This window comes from Talaromyces stipitatus, genomic scaffold, assembly GCF_000003125.1.
Source record: "Talaromyces stipitatus ATCC 10500 scf_1105507295517 genomic scaffold, whole genome shotgun sequence".
Lineage (NCBI taxonomy): Eukaryota > Fungi > Ascomycota > Eurotiomycetes > Eurotiales > Trichocomaceae > Talaromyces > Talaromyces stipitatus.
Genome location: NW_002990121.1, coordinates 1,691,219 through 1,708,464, shown reverse-complemented (window position 1 = coordinate 1,708,464; position 17,246 = coordinate 1,691,219). Strand labels below are relative to the sequence as shown.

Here is a 17,246-nt window from a genome sequence, read left to right as displayed (position 1 = left end):
GATGCTACATAGATACTTGAACAGGTATAAATAGACGTCTAGTATTCCCTGTACTCTAGATTTATTTTCAAGCCAAGTTCGAGAAATCTTTTTAGGTCAAGAAGACCGCCTCAAATTCCACTCATTCAACAAAACAACAAAATGACTCCCATCATCACCCTGGAAGAGCACTACCTCTCCTCTGCCGTTCGCAACGCATCTAAAACAGACCACTACGCAATCTTCCCACCTCACATAGTCTCAAAACTAAACTCCCTCAGCACCGAGCGCATCCAAGACCTCGACAAGGGCCATGTCTCCTTACAAGTAATCTCCCATGGACCGGGCGACCAACCTCCCGAGATCTGCAAAGCATCAAACGACGAACTCGCGTCAGCCATTTTTAGAAATCCAACTCGTTTCGCTGGATTTGCGCTTCTGCCTATGGCTGAACCAACAATCGCCGCTGAGGAGTTGGAGAGATGTGTAACGCAGCACAAGTTTGTAGGTGCTCTGATCGATAATCACACCAAGGGATGGTTCTATGACGATCAGAAATTCTGGCCTGTCTTTGAGAAAGCGCAGGAATTGGATGTACCCATCTACATCCACCCTTCGTATCCCGAGGAGGGACTTGCGGCAACTCAGTATAAGGGTAATTACGACGACAATATCGCCATTGCTCTAGGCGCGTATGGTTGGGCATGGCATGCAGATACTGCCCTTTCAATACTAAGATTATACGCCTCAGGCTTCTTCGATATCTACCCCAAAATCAAACTCATTCTAGGACACATGGGTGAAATGCTCCCCTTCCAACTCGACCGCGTGGCCGCAGTTTCATCCTGTTTCGGAAAAAACCGTCCCTTCAAAGAAGTATGGACATCAAATATCTGGGTGACTACCAGTGGAATGTTTGCTTTGCCGCCGTTGGCGTGTCTTTTGCAGACGATGCCGATTGAGCGTGTGTTGTATAGTGTTGATTATCCGTTCTCGGCAAATGAGAAAGGGTATGAGTTTTTGGAAGAGATTGGGAAGAGCGGATTGATTAAGGAAGGGGAGGAGTGGGAGAGATTTTTGTATAAGAACGCGCAGGAGTTGTTGAAGGTTAAAGTGTGATTGAATTGTACCTGATGTGTTCTTGATGAAATCTATGTCTCCATGGCGAGGCCCAAACAGTCCATGCTATTGGAACAAATTTTATACCATTCCACCAAAAAGGAGATCCCCTCAATGGGGCTATATGGTAAGTGGTTTTTGAGTGTTCAAAGGCTCATGTTATGGCTCATATTATTTCCAACACATGTACCTTTCCAATCCAATCAAATCCATACCGATGCCTGCAACCCTCAGCCATATCGAGACCACGATTCAAACCAAATATGCTGTCTAACAGATCATCAGAAATCATAAATGTTGACATCTCCTGAGCTCTTCTAGGTTTAGATGTATTTACGTCCTGACTCTAAACATTTTTACCGAACATGGAAACTGAATCGCTAACTCGTTCACGGGTTTTCGTAGGCGTGATTGAAAAATATTTAGCCCTAACACGAGTATTTGAAGAGAGTGACATGTGCACTTATTTCAATTTATTATCTTTGACGCCCTGAAAATACCCACCTAGACAGCCTCCATTACAATTCCCTCTGACAGAGTATGCAAGCCCATATTCTTCACAATGCAGAAATGCCCCAGTCGATATAAAATCAGCGATACTTGATCACTCTCATAAACACTTCAATTCTTCAGGGATCTACCCTTACTGGCTATATAGAACTATCCATGTTTCGCCGGTGGAGGCGAATAATGAGATATGGTAATTCTCGGCTGTGCATGGACAACATACCCGACTCCATCGTCAGAGGCATAACTTGGTGGACGAGGTTGATTTGATTCTGTTGTAGTAGATGTCGTTGCCGTTGTCGTCGCTGCTGTAGATGTTGATGACGACGACGACGATGATGATTCACTATTCGATGTCGATGTTTGGCTATTATTTGCTTGAGGAGAGGTTTCTGGTTTTGGCGCTGATTCGACTCGTTGCCAGTAAAGGAGATTTGGGTTTATGCGCTACAGACAGATTAGTATAGCTCAACCACAACGAAAGATCTGACATACCACACTACTACGCCAGAGACCATACGCTGGCGGCGGCGGAGTGAGTTTTGTCCCCGTCACAGCAGAAGGATTATTATTATTTGCATCCGCTGCTGCACCTTCGATGACAATCTCCTCATCCCGCGCAAGAACGACGTGAATTGGTTGCGCTGGCTGTGCGTACCCCAACGGACCTACGACGCTAGGTATACGATGGAGACCAGTAGAGCCGTACCTCGCAATCTTGGTAGCGAGTAGACACGTCCGAGCAAATGAGTGACAGAATACCATGGCCAAGATCATGATGAGTAGTATGAAGAATATGTGATATGTTTGTCCGTCGATGGTGGTGAAGTTTATGGCGTAGACGAGGTCTACCATAGTCTGTTAGTGATCTCAAACACGATAGGAAAAGGGCAAAGAGACGTACAGAGAGAGATCATCATGAGAAGCAGCAATCCGGATACGGCGCAGACGACGAGGTGTTTGCGGACAAATTTGTCCTTTATGGCTATTCGGTAAGCATCCTTGATTTTGCTGGGGGGTGCTGTTATGGATGACGGATTCGATGAATTCTTCCCCGGATATCGAACCCAGCCATTTATATACCTCCTCCGTCGCTGTGTGGGTGGTGAACTTGACGATGCAGATGGAGCACCATCGTTGTTGTTATCTCCAACATCTGGTGCTGAGGGTACTCCTGAAGGGGGGCTACCACCCACGCTCATAGTCATATCCGTAGCATCTGTACGTCTAGCCTGATTCTTCGTCCTTTTCAAAACCTTCACAAATCGACCCGCCTTCTTCCTCCATGTTGGCCTCTCGTCATCCTCAAAAAATGATGATGTATCAGCGTCGTCGTTGGCGGAACGGGGTTGTGCCGCTATTTGTGACTGAGGGGTCGCCATCAATAGAGACCGGTAAATGTGCTGGTAGTTATGGGATAGTGTTCGACGCAATGATTGGTATGAGAGAGATTTTGGTTGACGATGTCAAAATCGAAAAGATTCGAGTACAAGCCGGAACGAGTGGTATCAAGTAACGTATATGAGAGAAAAGCCGATAGAAAAAAACGAACAATATTAGTGACGCAATAAATCAACACACAAAGACCCAGAAACTGTCCAGCAGTTCTCCCGCAGAAAAGAAAGAATCAATATGAACGAGTGGATAATATCATATATCTATATGATAGGAGGAATTAGTGCAATCCCATTACGCCGCGGAGGAGCGTAGAATTAGTATTAGAGCGAAAGCCTCCAAACCCGAAAAAAAAGAGAGAAAAAAAAGAACAATTGAGAGCCAAACGACTGGTAATTAATATTCGAATCCCTAGTGACCCCTCCCCAGGGCCAGGGTATACATCTAGGCATAAAATCAAGCAGAAAAAAGTACGTATTGAAGGGATCAGCAGGTTTGAGAATTAAGATCAGGGGGGGTTGCTGTTTGCTCCGGGATTGTTGCCGATGGGAGGAGCTTAGCTCTGTTAGTGGTAGAGATAAAGCTCACACTAGGCTAGGGCGGGAATTAGGGCTTGGACTAAGGGGATAAGCCTCACATGAACTGAGGACTTGCTTGGTTTGAGTCTTGTCGTAGTGTATATACCCTGTGGATTGATAGGGATTAATTCAGTAGGAATAATATGGTAATAAATAAAAATAGTATCGAGTCACTGCGTATCAATAATATATTCACATGCGTAATGGAGTATGTACGTACTAAGAGCACAACGGAGCTTGTCAACGTGTATCAGCGCGTTTCAGATTTGACCTGCGCCTGGTGCCTGATACGCAGTCCGTGTAAGTCATGCGAAATCCAAGTTAGAAAGACGTGGCACGAGTGTCTCATGTTCATACTTTTGCTACGTGGGTGCCAGACACTTGGTAAGTTTTACCGGTTGACTCAATTAAGATACATTCGACGCTATGTGTACGGAGTAGATACCATCGACTTGGGAATCGTCGAGATAAATATTGGACTATGAAGCAGCAAACGGATCGTGCGCCTCATTCCGTCCGGTTATCTCCAGGTTGAATCTGCAACAATTTTGACCTAAAAACCGGTGTAGCAGCTTCTCTGGGAGAAGTTCATCAATAACTTGAAGCAGCTCGTTCCACCTCGTGACGATCTCATTCTCTAGTCAGGAACCAAAGTATCAGGACGACTGATCTGACCGCGACAAACGGCACGATTTGTAGGCTAGATACCAATTGATGTTCGAGACAAATGCACGCTAGTCCCCAGTATGAATCAAATTATTAGTTAATATTCGGAATCAAACTATTTACCCAGTTCTCCAAGCATGATATTCCGATCAGACGACCCAGACACAACTAGAGAACCATTAGCACCTAAGCCTTGAACTAAACTCAACAGAGCAATGGAAACTTACTGATAGGTTCATCGTTCGGGGAAAACCGCACGTCGTTCACTGTTCCCTTGTGACCGGGTAGCTTGTACAAAAGCTTACCCGACTTCGCGTCCCAGACTACTACAGTGCGATCCCCGCTGCCGGCAGCAATTTTTTGTCCCTTGGGATCCCAGCTGGCACGGATGAGGTTCTTCTCTAACCCAACTGGTGCACCGTCAAAAGTCCGTACCGAGCGATCGGCAGGAGCAAACGGCCGAATATCCCATGTGCGTACAGTGGAGTCATGGGAGTTTGATAGTAAGGTCTGAGAGTCCGGCGATATCTGGAGAGATGTTATAGTATCGTTATGACCGATCAATGAGTATACGACCGCCTTTTTCCGAACATCCCAGACTTTGATGTCGTTGTCAATGCCCCCAGTGAAAATCTCGTTCCCAGCCTCCGATAGCGCGACAGCCGTAATCGGGAAATCAGTCTCGATGAAATCAAGGGCCGCTTTTTGTCGTGGGTCCCATATCCCGATATAGCCATCATCACTACCGCTAACAAGCACTTCCTGGCCTCGCTTACTGATGTCCACGCAATTGATGGCCTCCTCATGCCCCATGTGTCTTCTGATCCGTTGCCCGGTCTCTATATCCCAGCTGGCTATGGTCATATCTGCGGAAGCTGAAAAGATGAATCGAGAGTCGCGGGACCATTGTAAATCCAGGACCGCTCCTTTGTGTCCTGTGAGAACGCCGTAGTTTTCGCATTGTTCGTAGGTACGCCATAGCACTAAAGACGATTGGATCAGCACATGCTAGAGGAAAATGATGATCGCAGTGGAACTCACTAATGGTACGATCCATGGAGCCGGAAGCGATACTCTGCGCTGTGGGATCAAAGCGAGTTGCAAATATCTCTCCAGAGTGACCTATATATATCGTAATCAATGGCTGTGTAGTAGAAGGCTTGGAAAGAGTGCAGAGACTAACCTGTCAATTCCATAATTGGGGCTGCCAGCCCGCTTGTTCTAGGAATCTGCGCTCAAATGTTAGCAAGCGTCCGAGAGGCAATAGCTACTTGCACATACAGCTTGTACAACTGTGCCATTTTGACCAGATCGCAGCGTAACAGCATTGGATTTGAGGTCGCTATTGGATTTTTGTCTTTTCACGACAAGCTGGGATGTAGGGTTGAAAGATTCTGAAGCTGGCCGCTTTTCGCCTGACATGGTGGGGATGTCTATGTCGAGTCGTAGAATTTGATATATCCAGGTATGCTAGTCCTTGTATAGGCTCTTGAAAAGAAATATTTCTAGCTGCGGCGAGAGGTGATTTGCTTAAGCGCGGAAGGTCCAGAAATTCAATGCATAGCCGCGCTAAACGCTTTCTGGCGGCGGGTCATCCATATCTCGAGCCTCGAGCTGACGACTTTGGACACACACACAGCACAACGCAACGACCCGAGCTACACTGCCACCGATTCGCAATCTGAATATTAACATAAGTCCCTATTCTGTTACTAATCAGCCTGCGACTGTTCCGGAATTAACGAAAGAGAGAACACAATGTCCTCGACCACCAAAGCTGCCAGAATAGGGGAAGAGTAAGTGCGACGACTAGCAATGGAAACAACATCGGAGAGGAATCATTTCTAACTGATTTGTTTTCTATTGTCTACAGAATTTGGAAGTCAGTGGCCCGATCTATGACCGACAGTATCAGAAAGCCATACTAAGCAGTTTACAGAACAAAGATCGATAAAGTCAATGCCGAGTTAGTCACGCTCACGTACGGAACGATAGTCGCACAACTCTGTCAGGATTACGATGGGGACTACCTGGAGGTTAATAAACAACTCGATAAGATGGGCTATAACATCGGCATGCGATTGATTGAGGATTTTCTTGCCAAATCGAATACTGGGAGATGCGCGAATTTCAAAGAGACGGCCGATATAATCTCAAAAGTGGGTATTCCATTGGCAGTCCACAATGTTTTGTTTTGCTCGATTATAAGTGCATGGGCAATAACAGAGCTGACTGGTTTGTTAGGTGGGATTCAAGATCTTTCTTAATATAACGCCGACCGTCACCAATTGGACCAGCGACAATAAGCAGTTTTCCTTGGTTCTGGATGAGAATCCGCTGGCAGACTTTGTGGAGTTACCAGATGACGACCGAGCACAAGATCAATTGTGGTTTTCGAATATTCTCTGTGGTGTGCTGAGGGGGGCATTGGAAATGGTCAGATACCTACGTTTGCAATGGAGCAGCGCTTAGATACTAACGTATTGCAGGTCCAAATGCAAGTAGAAGCTCATTTCGTCAGCGACGTCCTCCGAGGCAGCGATACGACAGAGATCCGAGTGACGTTGATTCGATATATCGAGGATGAGATGCCGCCAGACGATGAATAAGCAGATACCAGGCTGGATGAAAACATTGCAAGCGCAGTCATGGGAAAGACAATATGGAGAACGGCGTTTAGGAAGTAATGTGGTCTTGTCGCACACCAATCAATGATTAATCGGTGATGATATATATATATATATATATATATGTATCGATCTAGATTAATTAGTACCGCCTGCCGCTTAGGGCATAGTGATGATCTTCCTTCCGGGGAACTCTGGGCGGGAGCTAAAGTCTATAGTCTAATCTGTACCTCGCAGATAATGCTCCGTTGCATTGGTAGCTCTGATTGTGTGAACGGCCCGGGAGTCTATTTACTCTCCAAGCACAATACCAAGTTTGAGTCACTCACACAATAGACCAGAGAGAGTCTCTTATTGCTTCGTTGTAGCAAAAGTTGTACAAACAACATGCGCTGCCCGTCCACACGAGGGGCTCCACGTGACGCACTAGGCCCGAATCAGGTAAGTTTGCCCCCACCGCCGAGCCCGTTTTGTGCTGAGAAATGCGCAGGCGATCGATCTCTATCGGCGTACGGAGCAGGACATACGTATATATCTATCGCGAAGGTACATAGAGAGTATTGATAATCACAGTATCAATGCATAGATAGGATTTAGTCAAGTGCAGATAGATAACAACTCAATTGCTGTTGTCGCAGACTTGTTACATTGCGACAACAGTACAATAGAGACAGTCGGAAGATATCGAGTCAGCAGATATAGATCAATATTGGCGGCAATAGGCGTACCGCGGCACCGGGGAGACGTCGTGCTCAGGGCTACGCGCAGTTTCAGCCTCCCAGCCTCCATGAGTGGACTCCGGCCATGTTTATCCGTTCCGGCCATGACGGCTGCTGGGCCAATCACAGGCTGCGGCAGGCCCTCTCTCGCTCTTGCCCTCGCGCCAGCATCTCCCTCTTCCCTCTCTTTCTGCTTCTCATCTTCGCCGCCAGCTGCAAAATATAGGCCTTTTATCCTTCCCTTCCTTTTCCCTTCTTCCCTCTCCCCCCCATTCTTCTTCTCTCTCCCCTCCAGTAGCTAATAGACTCCTCTCGTCACGTCAGGTTCGTGTAAAAACGCAGTGATTGATTGCCTTTTGCGCGGCTGATCCACCAAGAAGAAACCGCCTTCCTTTAATTCTTGCGCCCAAAACCCATCCCGGGCCCTTATCACACACCACACCCTTTCCCCTTTGCATCCATCCTGCACATCATCTATCCTTTTTACCTTCTCAGGAAAGCTTGGTTACTACATACCTACTATTGACCATCATCCTATTTTCTTTCTTTTACTGCTTCCTTCTTTCTTGCATTACCTTGTGCTATCTTACTCTTTTCCACTTACCCACCCCTTTTGCATGGGTTTTTTCGCCGTTCTGGCTTGGCTCAAATCCTAACCTTCGCGAGTCGTCGTTGCGGCATTTTTTCGATACCCGTCTTTTCTTGGTCGCAATTCTCTCTGATATCCCATATCTCGACCAAAAGAGCATTGCTGGGGGGTACTGCAGTTGGAGAGTCTTTTCTTGTGCGACATCATCAGGCATTAAGTCCTTATCTTTCGTCTCTGGACTACTCTCAGTTTCCCGTATTCGGTCCCAGCTTTTGATCCATCGCACGCCTCTACTCTCATACCGATTATCGCAAGCTGATACCTCTCCATCGATACTCTTAATTTCTTTCATACCGAGCCGATCGTCTGGTGATATTGTGGTTGTCGACATCTTCAGTTCACCCTTTGCCACATCGAGCACCCGGACACTCTTTTTTCCCGCCCCGACTAGTCCTGCTTCCGGTCGCGATCCTACCGACCACAATTCATGCTTTAGAACGCCTGTTTGCTATTGTCCATAATTAATTTTCAACAATTGGCATATTTGTGCCCTGTTGTTGGAATTTCTACATAAGGTGGTCTCGCTTTCCTAATTGACGAGTCAAACGCGACCGTTTGGGGGGTGTGGTTGTCACCACCTTTTGTCGCGCCTTCCTTTCTTCTCACACAGTACATCCCACGCTTACACACCCTGGCGCTCTCACATCTTGTGCGTCAATCTCATCATTGACCAGACTGGATTTCATACCTTAAGCTTGGGCGGTGGAAGTAGCCCCGAGGGCTCTCTCAGCCATGAATCAAATCAATATAGCTGGGATGGCGGGCATGAATGCGATGCCAGGTGGGCCTGTAGGTGGTGTACCTATGATGAACACCCAATCCGCTGCTCCGCGCAGTGAACCGCCTATGACCCAGGAGAGTGTTTATGTACAGCTCAACACTTGTATCTACGACTATTTCCTCAAGCGCGGCCAGTTCGATGCGGCACGAATGCTGCTAAACGACGACAACATCAAGCTGGACACAGACGATCTCAAGACCAGCCCGAATCATATGAACGGTGTGGATGGCGATACTTCTATGGGCGACAGCAAAGATGAAAAGATCAAAATACCTGACGATTTCCCGCGCCCTCGAGTTCCAATGGACTCTGGGAACTCTTTTCTGTTCGAATGGTTCAGTCTATTTTGGGACATTTTTGCTGCGCAGCGCAAGAGACCTCCCATCAATCCGATGGCCCAGCATTTTGTCAATAGCTCACAAGTTCGTTCGCTCCTGCTATGTTCAGTCGGTTTTAATATACTAACATTCTTTGCGCTCTGTAGGGCTTAATGCGCCCGCGAGAACATCAGAACCAAAACCTTTTGCGTCAACCTGCCCAAGCTCAGGCTCAGGCTCAGGCTCAGATGATGATGCAGAATCACATGGTTAATATGCGTCGCAACCCGATGCAGAATATGAACCATCCGTTAAAGACGGCCTTGCAAAACAATGCTTCTGGAATGTACGTCTTTGCTACCATGTGGCTTGATAGGCTGATGAGCAGGATCCATTAATTGTATTTTACAGGAACCCTCAGCAAATTGCCCAGTTGCAACAGAATAAACAACAGATACAGATGCAGCGTGAACACTCAGATATGGATATGAATGGTCACCGTCCGCAGTCACCGTCGTCGGCCGATAATGCCCCCTCTCCGTCGAAACGACCCCGCTTAGATATCCAACAGGGGCAACCAATGCCTCCCAACGGTCGCGTACAGGGTCAAATCCCTCCTCAGCTGAATACACAGATGTTAATACAGAATGGAATGAATGCTAGTAGGATGAATGCAGCGCAATTTCAGGCGTTCCAGCAGCAGCAGGCTGGCCAGGCTGCAGCGCAGCAAAAATCCGTGCAGGTATATTCTCAGAACTTGCTCCTTCATCACTCGCGCTCAGCAATGAATAACCAGGGCATGCAAAACGGATTAATGAACAACGGACTTATGCAAAATCAAACGGACCTGATGTCGCAAATGCCGGACGGACAAGGCGGTATGCAGATGATGAACGGTCAATTTTACAACGGCGAAATGGCCGGGATGGGCCGAGGCGGGACAATACCACCGAACGGGAACGGGAACCACGCACTCCAGGATTATCAGATGCAATTGATGCTGCTAGAACAGCAGAACAAGCGTCGTCTGATGATGGCTCGTCAAGAGCAAGATAGCATTACCACCCGCCCCGACGGTCAACCCATGCCTCCTGGCCAACCCGGCCTACCTCCAGGAACCTCTCCACAGGGCAGCAGGACAGGAGCGTCACCGAACCCCAGCGAGCAGATGAAACGAGGAACTCCCAAGATCTCGCAGACTGGATTGCCTGCTTCGCCAAGTACCGCTGATTTACAAGGCCGTGGATCCCCTGCCTCGATGAACTTTAATCCTGGTCAGATGGGCGACATGAGCGGCAATTTCTACAACAATATGCGACCTCCGACATCGAACCAAGGAGGATTCAACCCACAGATGAACCAGGCCATGCAGCAAGGACCTAATGGACGGATGCCGACCGCCAACTGGCAGAATCCAGGAGGGCCTCAAGGTCAGCAGCCTATGGTGGCGCAACAGTCACCAGCCACGCAAGCGGCACCAACTCCACAGGCGCAAAACTCCATGCCACCACCATCTGCGCTGCCTCAAGGTACCAAACCACCTTCTCCCCAGCAAGGAGTAGCACCGCCGACGCCACAGCAAGCGAACAAGCCGGCACCCAAGGGTAAAAAGGATACCGAGAAGAACAACCGGAAGGTATGTTACCCCGATTTATTCACTTTTGACATGTCAGTTAACTTTTGTAGCGCATCACAAAGAAGGGAGCGGCAGCAGCCAATGCCAACACTGCAGCAACCCCGTCGTCTGAGGCCGAACCTCCCCCAACACCAACCCCATCTACTCCCATCACGCCTCAGCATCCGAACTCTTTTACCAAAAATGGAGTCAATGCAACGACGGCTACACAGCAGCAGCCTACATCGGCTCCTGCGCCACAAATTGTACAGCAACAGCCCGATCCTAATGTCGGAGCCTTTAGTGATCTCGGCATGCCAGACGTATGTTTTTGTTTTTCGGGTTGTTCATGCGATCAAACACTAACTTCTATGACTTTTAGGCATCGAACTTCAACCTTGACTTCAGCACGCTTGAAAACCCCGAGGTTTTGGAGCACTTTGACTTTGATTCTTTCCTCAACACCGATGCTGATGCAACGGGTTTTGGATTTGATCCAAGTAGTATTACATATCCCACAGATGGAGTCGAGACAGGCACGGATGGCTTGTAAATCTTTTTTTTTTTTTGCACAAACAAAAAAAAAAAAACATGTCTTTTTATCTGCCTGTGTTCCACTCGCATCATCATGATCTGTTATTTTCGACGGAGTCCATGGCGAGAAGTTAATAAGGAAGGAAATGATACAAATGTCTCTATTTTGTCTTGTCTTTTGGAAAAGAAGAATCTGATTCTCTGATGATATCAGGGGATATCCGGGGGGTTGTTTATTACCCTTTTCCGGTTTGTTTTACACCTTTTTTTTACCCCTTGTCTTTTATGCGCGTTACTGTTATGAATGTTTGATTATAACTTTCCCATCGATCTTCCTTGTTCTATATCGGACGAAAAACTCCCACCATCATCATCATATCATACCTCGATTTTTCATTTTATTCACGGGCTTTCAACTTATACCCACACTTTTCTTCTTCTTTCCATTATGTTTTTGCTTTCTGTTTGATTCTCATTATCATCTCGATCGGATCGGATTGATTATGTACATCCTCTCTTCTCTCGATTTTTTTTTCTCTTTCATTTCTTGTTGGGCTCAATCAATCAATCACTCAATCAATTCAGTAAATATCTTCCAAGGGGAAGTTGCGAGTTCATTACATCCTTATTCATTTTCGATTTGAGGCTGATATACGGACGTAGTCATGTGGTTGAGTATATAGGGTTACTGTCAGATTCATGGATCGATACAAACTTACTGGACTCAGTTAGAATTGGGCTACTTGGACTCGGATGTTTAGGTGAAAGTATCTTTGGTAGTTTGAAGATTTGAGCTATTAGGTCTGTACCTGATTGATCCCATGGTCCAACTTGAGAATATATTGTCTAAGTCATCAGAAGGATATGGATTCCTCAAAACAAAGCAAATCATCGTTCATTCGATAACTATCGTATACTTCATACTTATTACAAACATGCTTAGGCCCACTTCGTCGATACAACCGTCTGAAAACACTCAACTTCACTTCATCTGGTTAAGTCAACACCCACGAGACCTAGTTCCTTTTTCCTGATCTCCCCAAAATTTTCGAGCTTCCACCGCTGCTCCTGCTCCTCTCTTTCGAGATCGAAATCGTCCTGGACCAAATCTATCAAGTAGTCCACAACATTCCTGCAGCACATTTCAACTGCCTCTCTCTCAGTGCCACGGTGTCCATTGACAATGCCAACCTGGCCGGCCCGAGTGAGAAAAGGGTCACTCCGGAAAGTTGCCCAAACTGTGTAGCTGGGAGGCACAGATTCTCTCTTGAAGTTTTCCTTGATCTCGAGTCTGGAACTCAATCCGAGCATGTTGCATACTCCTAAACCGTGCATCGCGTACATTAATTGTGATCTGCCTCGACTCCTAATCAAAATAGAGTCACTCACTCTCGTATTTCTCACGCTCCGTCTTCAAATGTGCGATTGCTTTCGTCAGTCGGTCCGGAGTTGTTTTCCACTTCATGGTCCGCTTAGGCTCATCATGTGCTCTATCAGTGTTAATGCGTGGATTCACGACTGGAAGCAGATTAGACGCGGTGTCAGCAAGGACATTTCCGTTGATGCGCTTCCGGACTAGACGAGCAGGTTTGGGGATTCTGTTAGTTTGGGTCGCTGTGTGCACCGGCTTAAGAACCTTGTTGCTGGCTGTAATTGGCATGTCTGGTTGAGGAGGCAATGCCGACACGCGTTTGTCTTCAGGTTTCAATGCCGCAATCGTCGCCTCATGAAGTTCCTTGAGCTCTCGAATAAGGAGCAGATACAGAACCTCATGAGACGCTGCTTCGATAGCTTGATCCTCAGTTCCATAGAACTTGCGATTTCCAAAACTTGTCACAGTCCCTACATCGACCTGATAACGGTACCCCTTCTGGTGAATATATTTCGTATGCTCGGGGCAAGGCAGCTTCATCTCTTTTGCATATGCTAGTCATAGCATACGGTGTGAGACGTTATCCAATATAATCGGCAAGAATGAAGAAACTCACCGTTGAGCAAACCACCCCAGCGCCAGCTGAACGCCGTCAGATTTCCACTGGGCTCATCGGGGACATTCCAGTTTGCATAGCGAGCTTTCAAAATCGACAAAGCTACTCGACAGATCTCCACCTTGGCAGCCGCCAACGACTTCAGTGCTGGAATCTTGAGCGAGTCTCGGTACATTGTGAGTTTCGCTGACCAATGCCCACCATTTGCCTCCTGAGTATACTCAAAAACTGGCTCAAGCTGCGTCTGTTGTAGACTCAGCACGCCAAAATAGAACAGCACTTGCTCAGGGGTCAGACTGCGAGTATCGATCTCACTCAACTGTGGGCCACTCTTGATAGCGAACTCAGTGACATCCACAGGAGTGAGTCTACCATCGCGCTCATTGCGATGATCCGCAGATGAATCGCACTCAGATCTCACCTCACCCTCTTCAAGAGCCCCTGCACCGTGACCATAATCGGCATCGTCGTATCCAAGGAACTTAGGAGCTTTAGGAACAACCTTTTGCTCAACTGAAATCGCTGCTGTTAAACGAGCACACTGTCCTTGAAGCTCCACTGCCTTCGATGATGCTCTTTGGTCAACATGGCTAGTAGATGTATTCTGACTAGTTGTATTCCACACACTGATCCTCGGAGCCCACGGACATAGGTCACTGGAGTAGCTGCTAAAACCTGTCCCAGGAGGCAGCGTCATGTTTGAAAATGAGACAGGAGTAAAAGGACCAGCGAACCCTGAAAATAGTGAAGCAGCAAACTTGGGTTCTACCTGAGTAATCTGAGCAGAAGCAGGTAGAAACTCGGTTGCAGGCTCACACACTGGTATGAAGCCAGGGTTGCTGTTTGGTTGTAACATATTCCCTTCGTTTGTCTCTTTTCCAGTTTGAAGATTCATACTGGAGGGTAAACAAGGAGTAGGAACAATGGGAATAAGGGTTTAAGATGACAGGAATGGGCCAGGGATGACAAGTAAAAGGGATGTGATAAAGAAAAGGATGAGAGGAAAAGAGGACAAGAGTGAGAGTGAGAGTGAAGATGAGAAAGAAGAGTGTGAGGATAAAATAGGAGAAGAAAGGATGAGGGTGAAAAGAGGGAAAAGAAGAGACACTAGAAGAGTGAGAGAAAACAAAGTGCCAAAAGGGGCAGTTGCATTTACGCCCAGTGAGTGTGCCATATTAGGAAGGAAGGCAAGAGCATGGTGCCTGGAGTAAAAGGCATACATAAGGGTTGTGTTTGTCTCTCCTCACAACTAATATACAGAAAGGAATGTACTCTTCAAGAGGCATAATCTATCTATACTCGTATGGAAAAATAACACTTCTGTATGCTTGAATTGTTGTTCACACTTCAATCATTCCGCCATTCAGAGATCATCGTCTTCAGCAGTAGAGCTTTCTTTTTCATTCTCAAGATGAAGATCTTTCTCGATGCGTGGATCTCTTTCAACTTGACGTTCCTTCTCAAACCGAGACATTTTTTTGGTTGGGGACTCGCTGGTTTGAGAGACCTCATCGGGCAGTCTAGACTGTCGCTTTCTTTTTGTCTCGCTAGACACTTGCACAACACTCTCAGTAGTTCGTACTGTAACGTGGGGATGGGATGCGCCTGACTTGGACACCTCCCTGCTAGATTGCTCGCTAGCAGGCTCAGATTCAGCGTGGGCACTTTTTCTGGATGGTCCTTTGCTCTCTTTCTTGCCTTTGACATGGGATTTAGGGCTGACAATAACCTTTCGCGTGGTGACGGTCTCGATCACGTTATCTGTCTGACCAGATCTCACGCTGGAACCTGAAATCTGACGGACGTCCTTTGGATCCACTTGGGAAACAGCTCTGGATGCATTCTTCGAATACGATTCAGATCGAGCTTGACGGGCCGCTGATGGACGGGAGACGGGTGGCATCGACGGAACGGCAGTCTGTTGAGTCGATGATGCGGTAGTGTGTATCTTTGCAGGATTCATCGAATCACAATAGCTGAGAGAATACGAGTCATCATCCCGAGACGCAGCAAGACTGGCCTGATGGCTGTGCTCGAAGCTCATGCCAGCAATACTAGACATGGCTCGACTGCTCACAGATATGGGTCCTGCATCAGGCATGGAAATGTCGTCTATACTGCGCTGAGTCTGTCGTAGACGATGAGCGAGGCCTGGTTCAATGAAAGGGTCGGACCCCATAAATCCAGGATTATTCTGCAGTCCTCCAAAGTTCGTAGGATTCAGATTGAACCTGGGATCGGCGGTGAAATTTGGCCAATTCATCATTGGGGGAGGCGCCTGTGCAGTAGTTGGATTGATCGATTTGTGTCCCCATTGAGGCACGTTTGAAAAGGTATTCTGATAGTTCCCTTCAAACCCAGTCATGCCAGTCATTCCAGCCACCCGATTAGGTTCATATCGTGCTGTATCATGTCGAGTCGGTGAATGTCCATGCAGGTCCTCGTTGTCCTTCGGACCATCGTAATCAATGTATCCACCAAGACCTCCGTATCCTCCACCATAGTTCATTTGGAGTCTGAACACATTGGCAGGAAGCTGGTTCCACATATAGGGATTGGGCCATGCTATACCGCAGTTCTCCAAAACATCTGATATCAATTAGCTCATGACCATCAAAAAGGTTAAGGGTGGAACACAGACTGAGGGGAGCATGTTGAAACGAGAAGACAACAACGTCTTTGACCCGTTCAAAAGGTGGTGAACGATTAGGACGTGAGAATCCTTCTGATACAACAATCCGTATGCGGCCGTGGGTTTCGGAAGCATCCCAGACATAGGCATCAATAACCTCGGGATGAAACTGAGGGAAGCGGAGAAGTTCATGATTCCCATTCTTGTCGACCTCTGTTGCACAATGAGAAACTGGATGGAAAATTGCGAGAAGAGTTGATATCACTCACGAGAACCATAGTCTAGATAGAAGAATATTGTTAGTCGACTATCAAAACTTGGAATGGTGAATGGATAGCATACCTAATATATGTGGCCATGAAGTTCGAGGACCAAACAGCGTACCCCTATCACTCCAATCAGAACAGAACATTCGAATATCAAGAATAGAGGCGGAGAGACGTACGCCACGCAAACATTATCCGTATAAACCCGAACCTCATACAAAATACAATCATCCGGGTGCATCAAACTCTCCAAGATACGTGACGGATGTGGCTTTTCCCAGCTATGAATCGAAATCCGAAATGGGCTTTGAGTAGGCAAACTCGGTACGAAACAAGTGAGAACTGGCAATTGACCCAGAGACCGCTGGCTGTAGAAGAGTTGGGAGTTGAAATAGGGAGCACTGAGGTAAGGAGAGTCTGATATCGTCGGCGTTTCAGCGTCTCGTTCATGAAAGTGTATAGGAGTCGAATGCCATACCTTTGTCACTGACGACGCAGCACTGTGTCCGGAATTCCTGTATAGGTATCTTGGACCGCTCCGGGAAAAGGAGCACATCCCAGTTGGTATATCTCATGTTGCGAGTAGTAGACGCTGTGAAGCTGAATGAGGTAAGAGATAAGTACAAGGTTAGGGAGAAAGTAATCAGTCAAGGTCAAGAAGAGACCGTGGTAGAGGGCAGAAGAGGAAGAACGACAATGAAGCCAAAGCATGAGTGAGTGAGCAGAAGGTGGGAGATATATGCCCCTGTTAGACACGAGACCTGCACGGAAGGCGCTTGCCTCTCATGTTGTTGCCAAAAGGGAAGGAGCGGCGGAGGTAGATCCAAGGGCTCTCTCTACGCATGAACAGAAACGGACATGAAGGGAATGAATT

At 47.2% G+C, this 17,246-nt stretch overlaps 7 protein-coding genes across 8 annotated transcripts, besides 4 other annotated features; 3 read left to right on the top strand and 4 right to left on the bottom strand.

Moving 5' to 3' along the window:
• The first annotated feature begins 69 nt into the window (after positions 1-69).
• On the top strand, positions 70-1,404 carry TSTA_006560 (2-amino-3-carboxymuconate-6-semialdehyde decarboxylase, putative). Its single transcript, XM_002488245.1, has 2 exons — positions 70-463; positions 488-1,404. The coding sequence occupies exons 1-2, from the start codon at positions 142-144 to the stop codon at positions 1,096-1,098; spliced, it is 933 nt and encodes a 310-aa protein (XP_002488290.1). The 5' UTR covers positions 70-141; the 3' UTR covers positions 1,099-1,404.
• A 137-nt stretch (positions 1,405-1,541) lies between these two features.
• On the bottom strand, positions 1,542-3,114 carry TSTA_006550 (uncharacterized protein). Its single transcript, XM_002488244.1, has 3 exons — positions 2,510-3,114; positions 2,101-2,453; positions 1,542-2,052 (listed from the first exon to the last, which is right to left on the bottom strand). Exons 1-3 carry the CDS (start codon positions 2,985-2,987, stop codon positions 1,759-1,761), a joined length of 1,125 nt encoding a protein of 374 aa, XP_002488289.1. The 5' UTR covers positions 2,988-3,114; the 3' UTR covers positions 1,542-1,758.
• An 860-nt stretch (positions 3,115-3,974) lies between these two features.
• TSTA_006540 (U5 snRNP complex subunit, putative) lies at positions 3,975-5,757 on the bottom strand. Its single transcript, XM_002488243.1, has 5 exons — positions 5,526-5,757; positions 5,428-5,473; positions 5,286-5,366; positions 4,472-5,227; positions 3,975-4,412 (listed from the first exon to the last, which is right to left on the bottom strand). The coding sequence occupies exons 1-5, from the start codon at positions 5,664-5,666 to the stop codon at positions 4,360-4,362; spliced, it is 1,077 nt and encodes a 358-aa protein (XP_002488288.1). The 5' UTR covers positions 5,667-5,757; the 3' UTR covers positions 3,975-4,359.
• A 116-nt stretch (positions 5,758-5,873) lies between these two features.
• Positions 5,874-6,853, top strand: TSTA_006530 (TRAPP complex component Bet3, putative; the record flags this gene model as incomplete). Its single annotated transcript, XM_002488242.1, has 5 exons — positions 5,874-6,040; positions 6,118-6,126; positions 6,184-6,403; positions 6,489-6,680; positions 6,734-6,853. Exons 1-5 carry the CDS (start codon positions 6,003-6,005, stop codon positions 6,851-6,853), a joined length of 579 nt encoding a protein of 192 aa, XP_002488287.1. The 5' UTR covers positions 5,874-6,002.
• A 119-nt stretch (positions 6,854-6,972) lies between these two features.
• Positions 6,973-7,000: a microsatellite.
• An 825-nt stretch (positions 7,001-7,825) lies between these two features.
• Positions 7,826-7,883: a sequence feature (G-rich).
• Positions 7,884-8,971: 1,088 nt separating this feature from the next.
• TSTA_006520 (cAMP-dependent protein kinase pathway protein (Som1), putative) lies at positions 8,972-12,102 on the top strand (the record flags this gene model as incomplete). Of its 2 annotated transcripts, XM_002488240.1 has the most annotated exons (5): positions 8,972-9,442; positions 9,505-9,683; positions 9,749-10,973; positions 11,024-11,275; positions 11,335-12,102. In XM_002488240.1, 5 exons carry the CDS (start codon positions 8,972-8,974, stop codon positions 11,503-11,505), a joined length of 2,298 nt encoding a protein of 765 aa, XP_002488285.1. In that variant the 3' UTR covers positions 11,506-12,102. The 2 variants fall into 2 exon arrangements, with proteins under 2 accessions (XP_002488285.1, XP_002488286.1); XM_002488241.1 differs by having other exon boundaries at positions 9,749-11,275.
• Positions 12,043-12,067: a microsatellite.
• A 371-nt stretch (positions 12,103-12,473) lies between the features above and the next one.
• On the bottom strand, positions 12,474-14,772 carry TSTA_006510 (uncharacterized protein; the record flags this gene model as incomplete). Its single annotated transcript, XM_002488239.1, has 3 exons — positions 13,475-14,772; positions 12,876-13,412; positions 12,474-12,808 (listed from the first exon to the last, which is right to left on the bottom strand). Exons 1-3 carry the CDS (start codon positions 14,367-14,369, stop codon positions 12,474-12,476), a joined length of 1,767 nt encoding a protein of 588 aa, XP_002488284.1. The 5' UTR covers positions 14,370-14,772.
• Positions 14,433-14,603: a sequence feature (CT-rich).
• A 29-nt stretch (positions 14,773-14,801) lies between the features above and the next one.
• TSTA_006500 (uncharacterized protein) lies at positions 14,802-16,947 on the bottom strand (the record flags this gene model as incomplete). Its single annotated transcript, XM_002488238.1, has 5 exons — positions 14,802-16,063; positions 16,116-16,337; positions 16,449-16,492; positions 16,552-16,789; positions 16,851-16,947. 5 exons carry the CDS (start codon positions 16,945-16,947, stop codon positions 14,838-14,840), a joined length of 1,827 nt encoding a protein of 608 aa, XP_002488283.1. The 3' UTR covers positions 14,802-14,837.
• Positions 16,948-17,246: the final 299 nt, after the last annotated feature.

Excerpts from the sequence above, each read along its gene's own strand:
- TSTA_006560 (XM_002488245.1), top strand. The coding sequence starts at position 142 with ATGACTCCCATCATCACCCTGGAAGAGCACTACCTCTCCTCTGCCGTT. Across the intron at positions 464-487 it reads CGCTGAGGAGTTGGAGAGAT|GTGCTCTGATCGATAATCAC; the intron begins GTGTAACGCAGC and ends ACAAGTTTGTAG.
- TSTA_006550 (XM_002488244.1), bottom strand. The coding sequence starts at position 2,987 with ATGGCGACCCCTCAGTCACAAATAGCGGCACAACCCCGTTCCGCCAAC. Across the intron at positions 2,454-2,509 it reads TCTCATGATGATCTCTCTCT|ACCTCGTCTACGCCATAAAC; the intron begins GTACGTCTCTTT and ends AGACTATGGTAG. Across the intron at positions 2,053-2,100 it reads GTCTCTGGCGTAGTAGTGTG|CGCATAAACCCAAATCTCCT; the intron begins GTATGTCAGATC and ends ATCTGTCTGTAG.
- TSTA_006540 (XM_002488243.1), bottom strand. The coding sequence starts at position 5,666 with ATGTCAGGCGAAAAGCGGCCAGCTTCAGAATCTTTCAACCCTACATCC. Across the intron at positions 5,474-5,525 it reads ATGGCACAGTTGTACAAGCT|ATTCCTAGAACAAGCGGGCT; the intron begins GTATGTGCAAGT and ends ATTTGAGCGCAG. Across the intron at positions 4,413-4,471 it reads CCCGAACGATGAACCTATCA|TTGTGTCTGGGTCGTCTGAT; the intron begins GTAAGTTTCCAT and ends ATGGTTCTCTAG.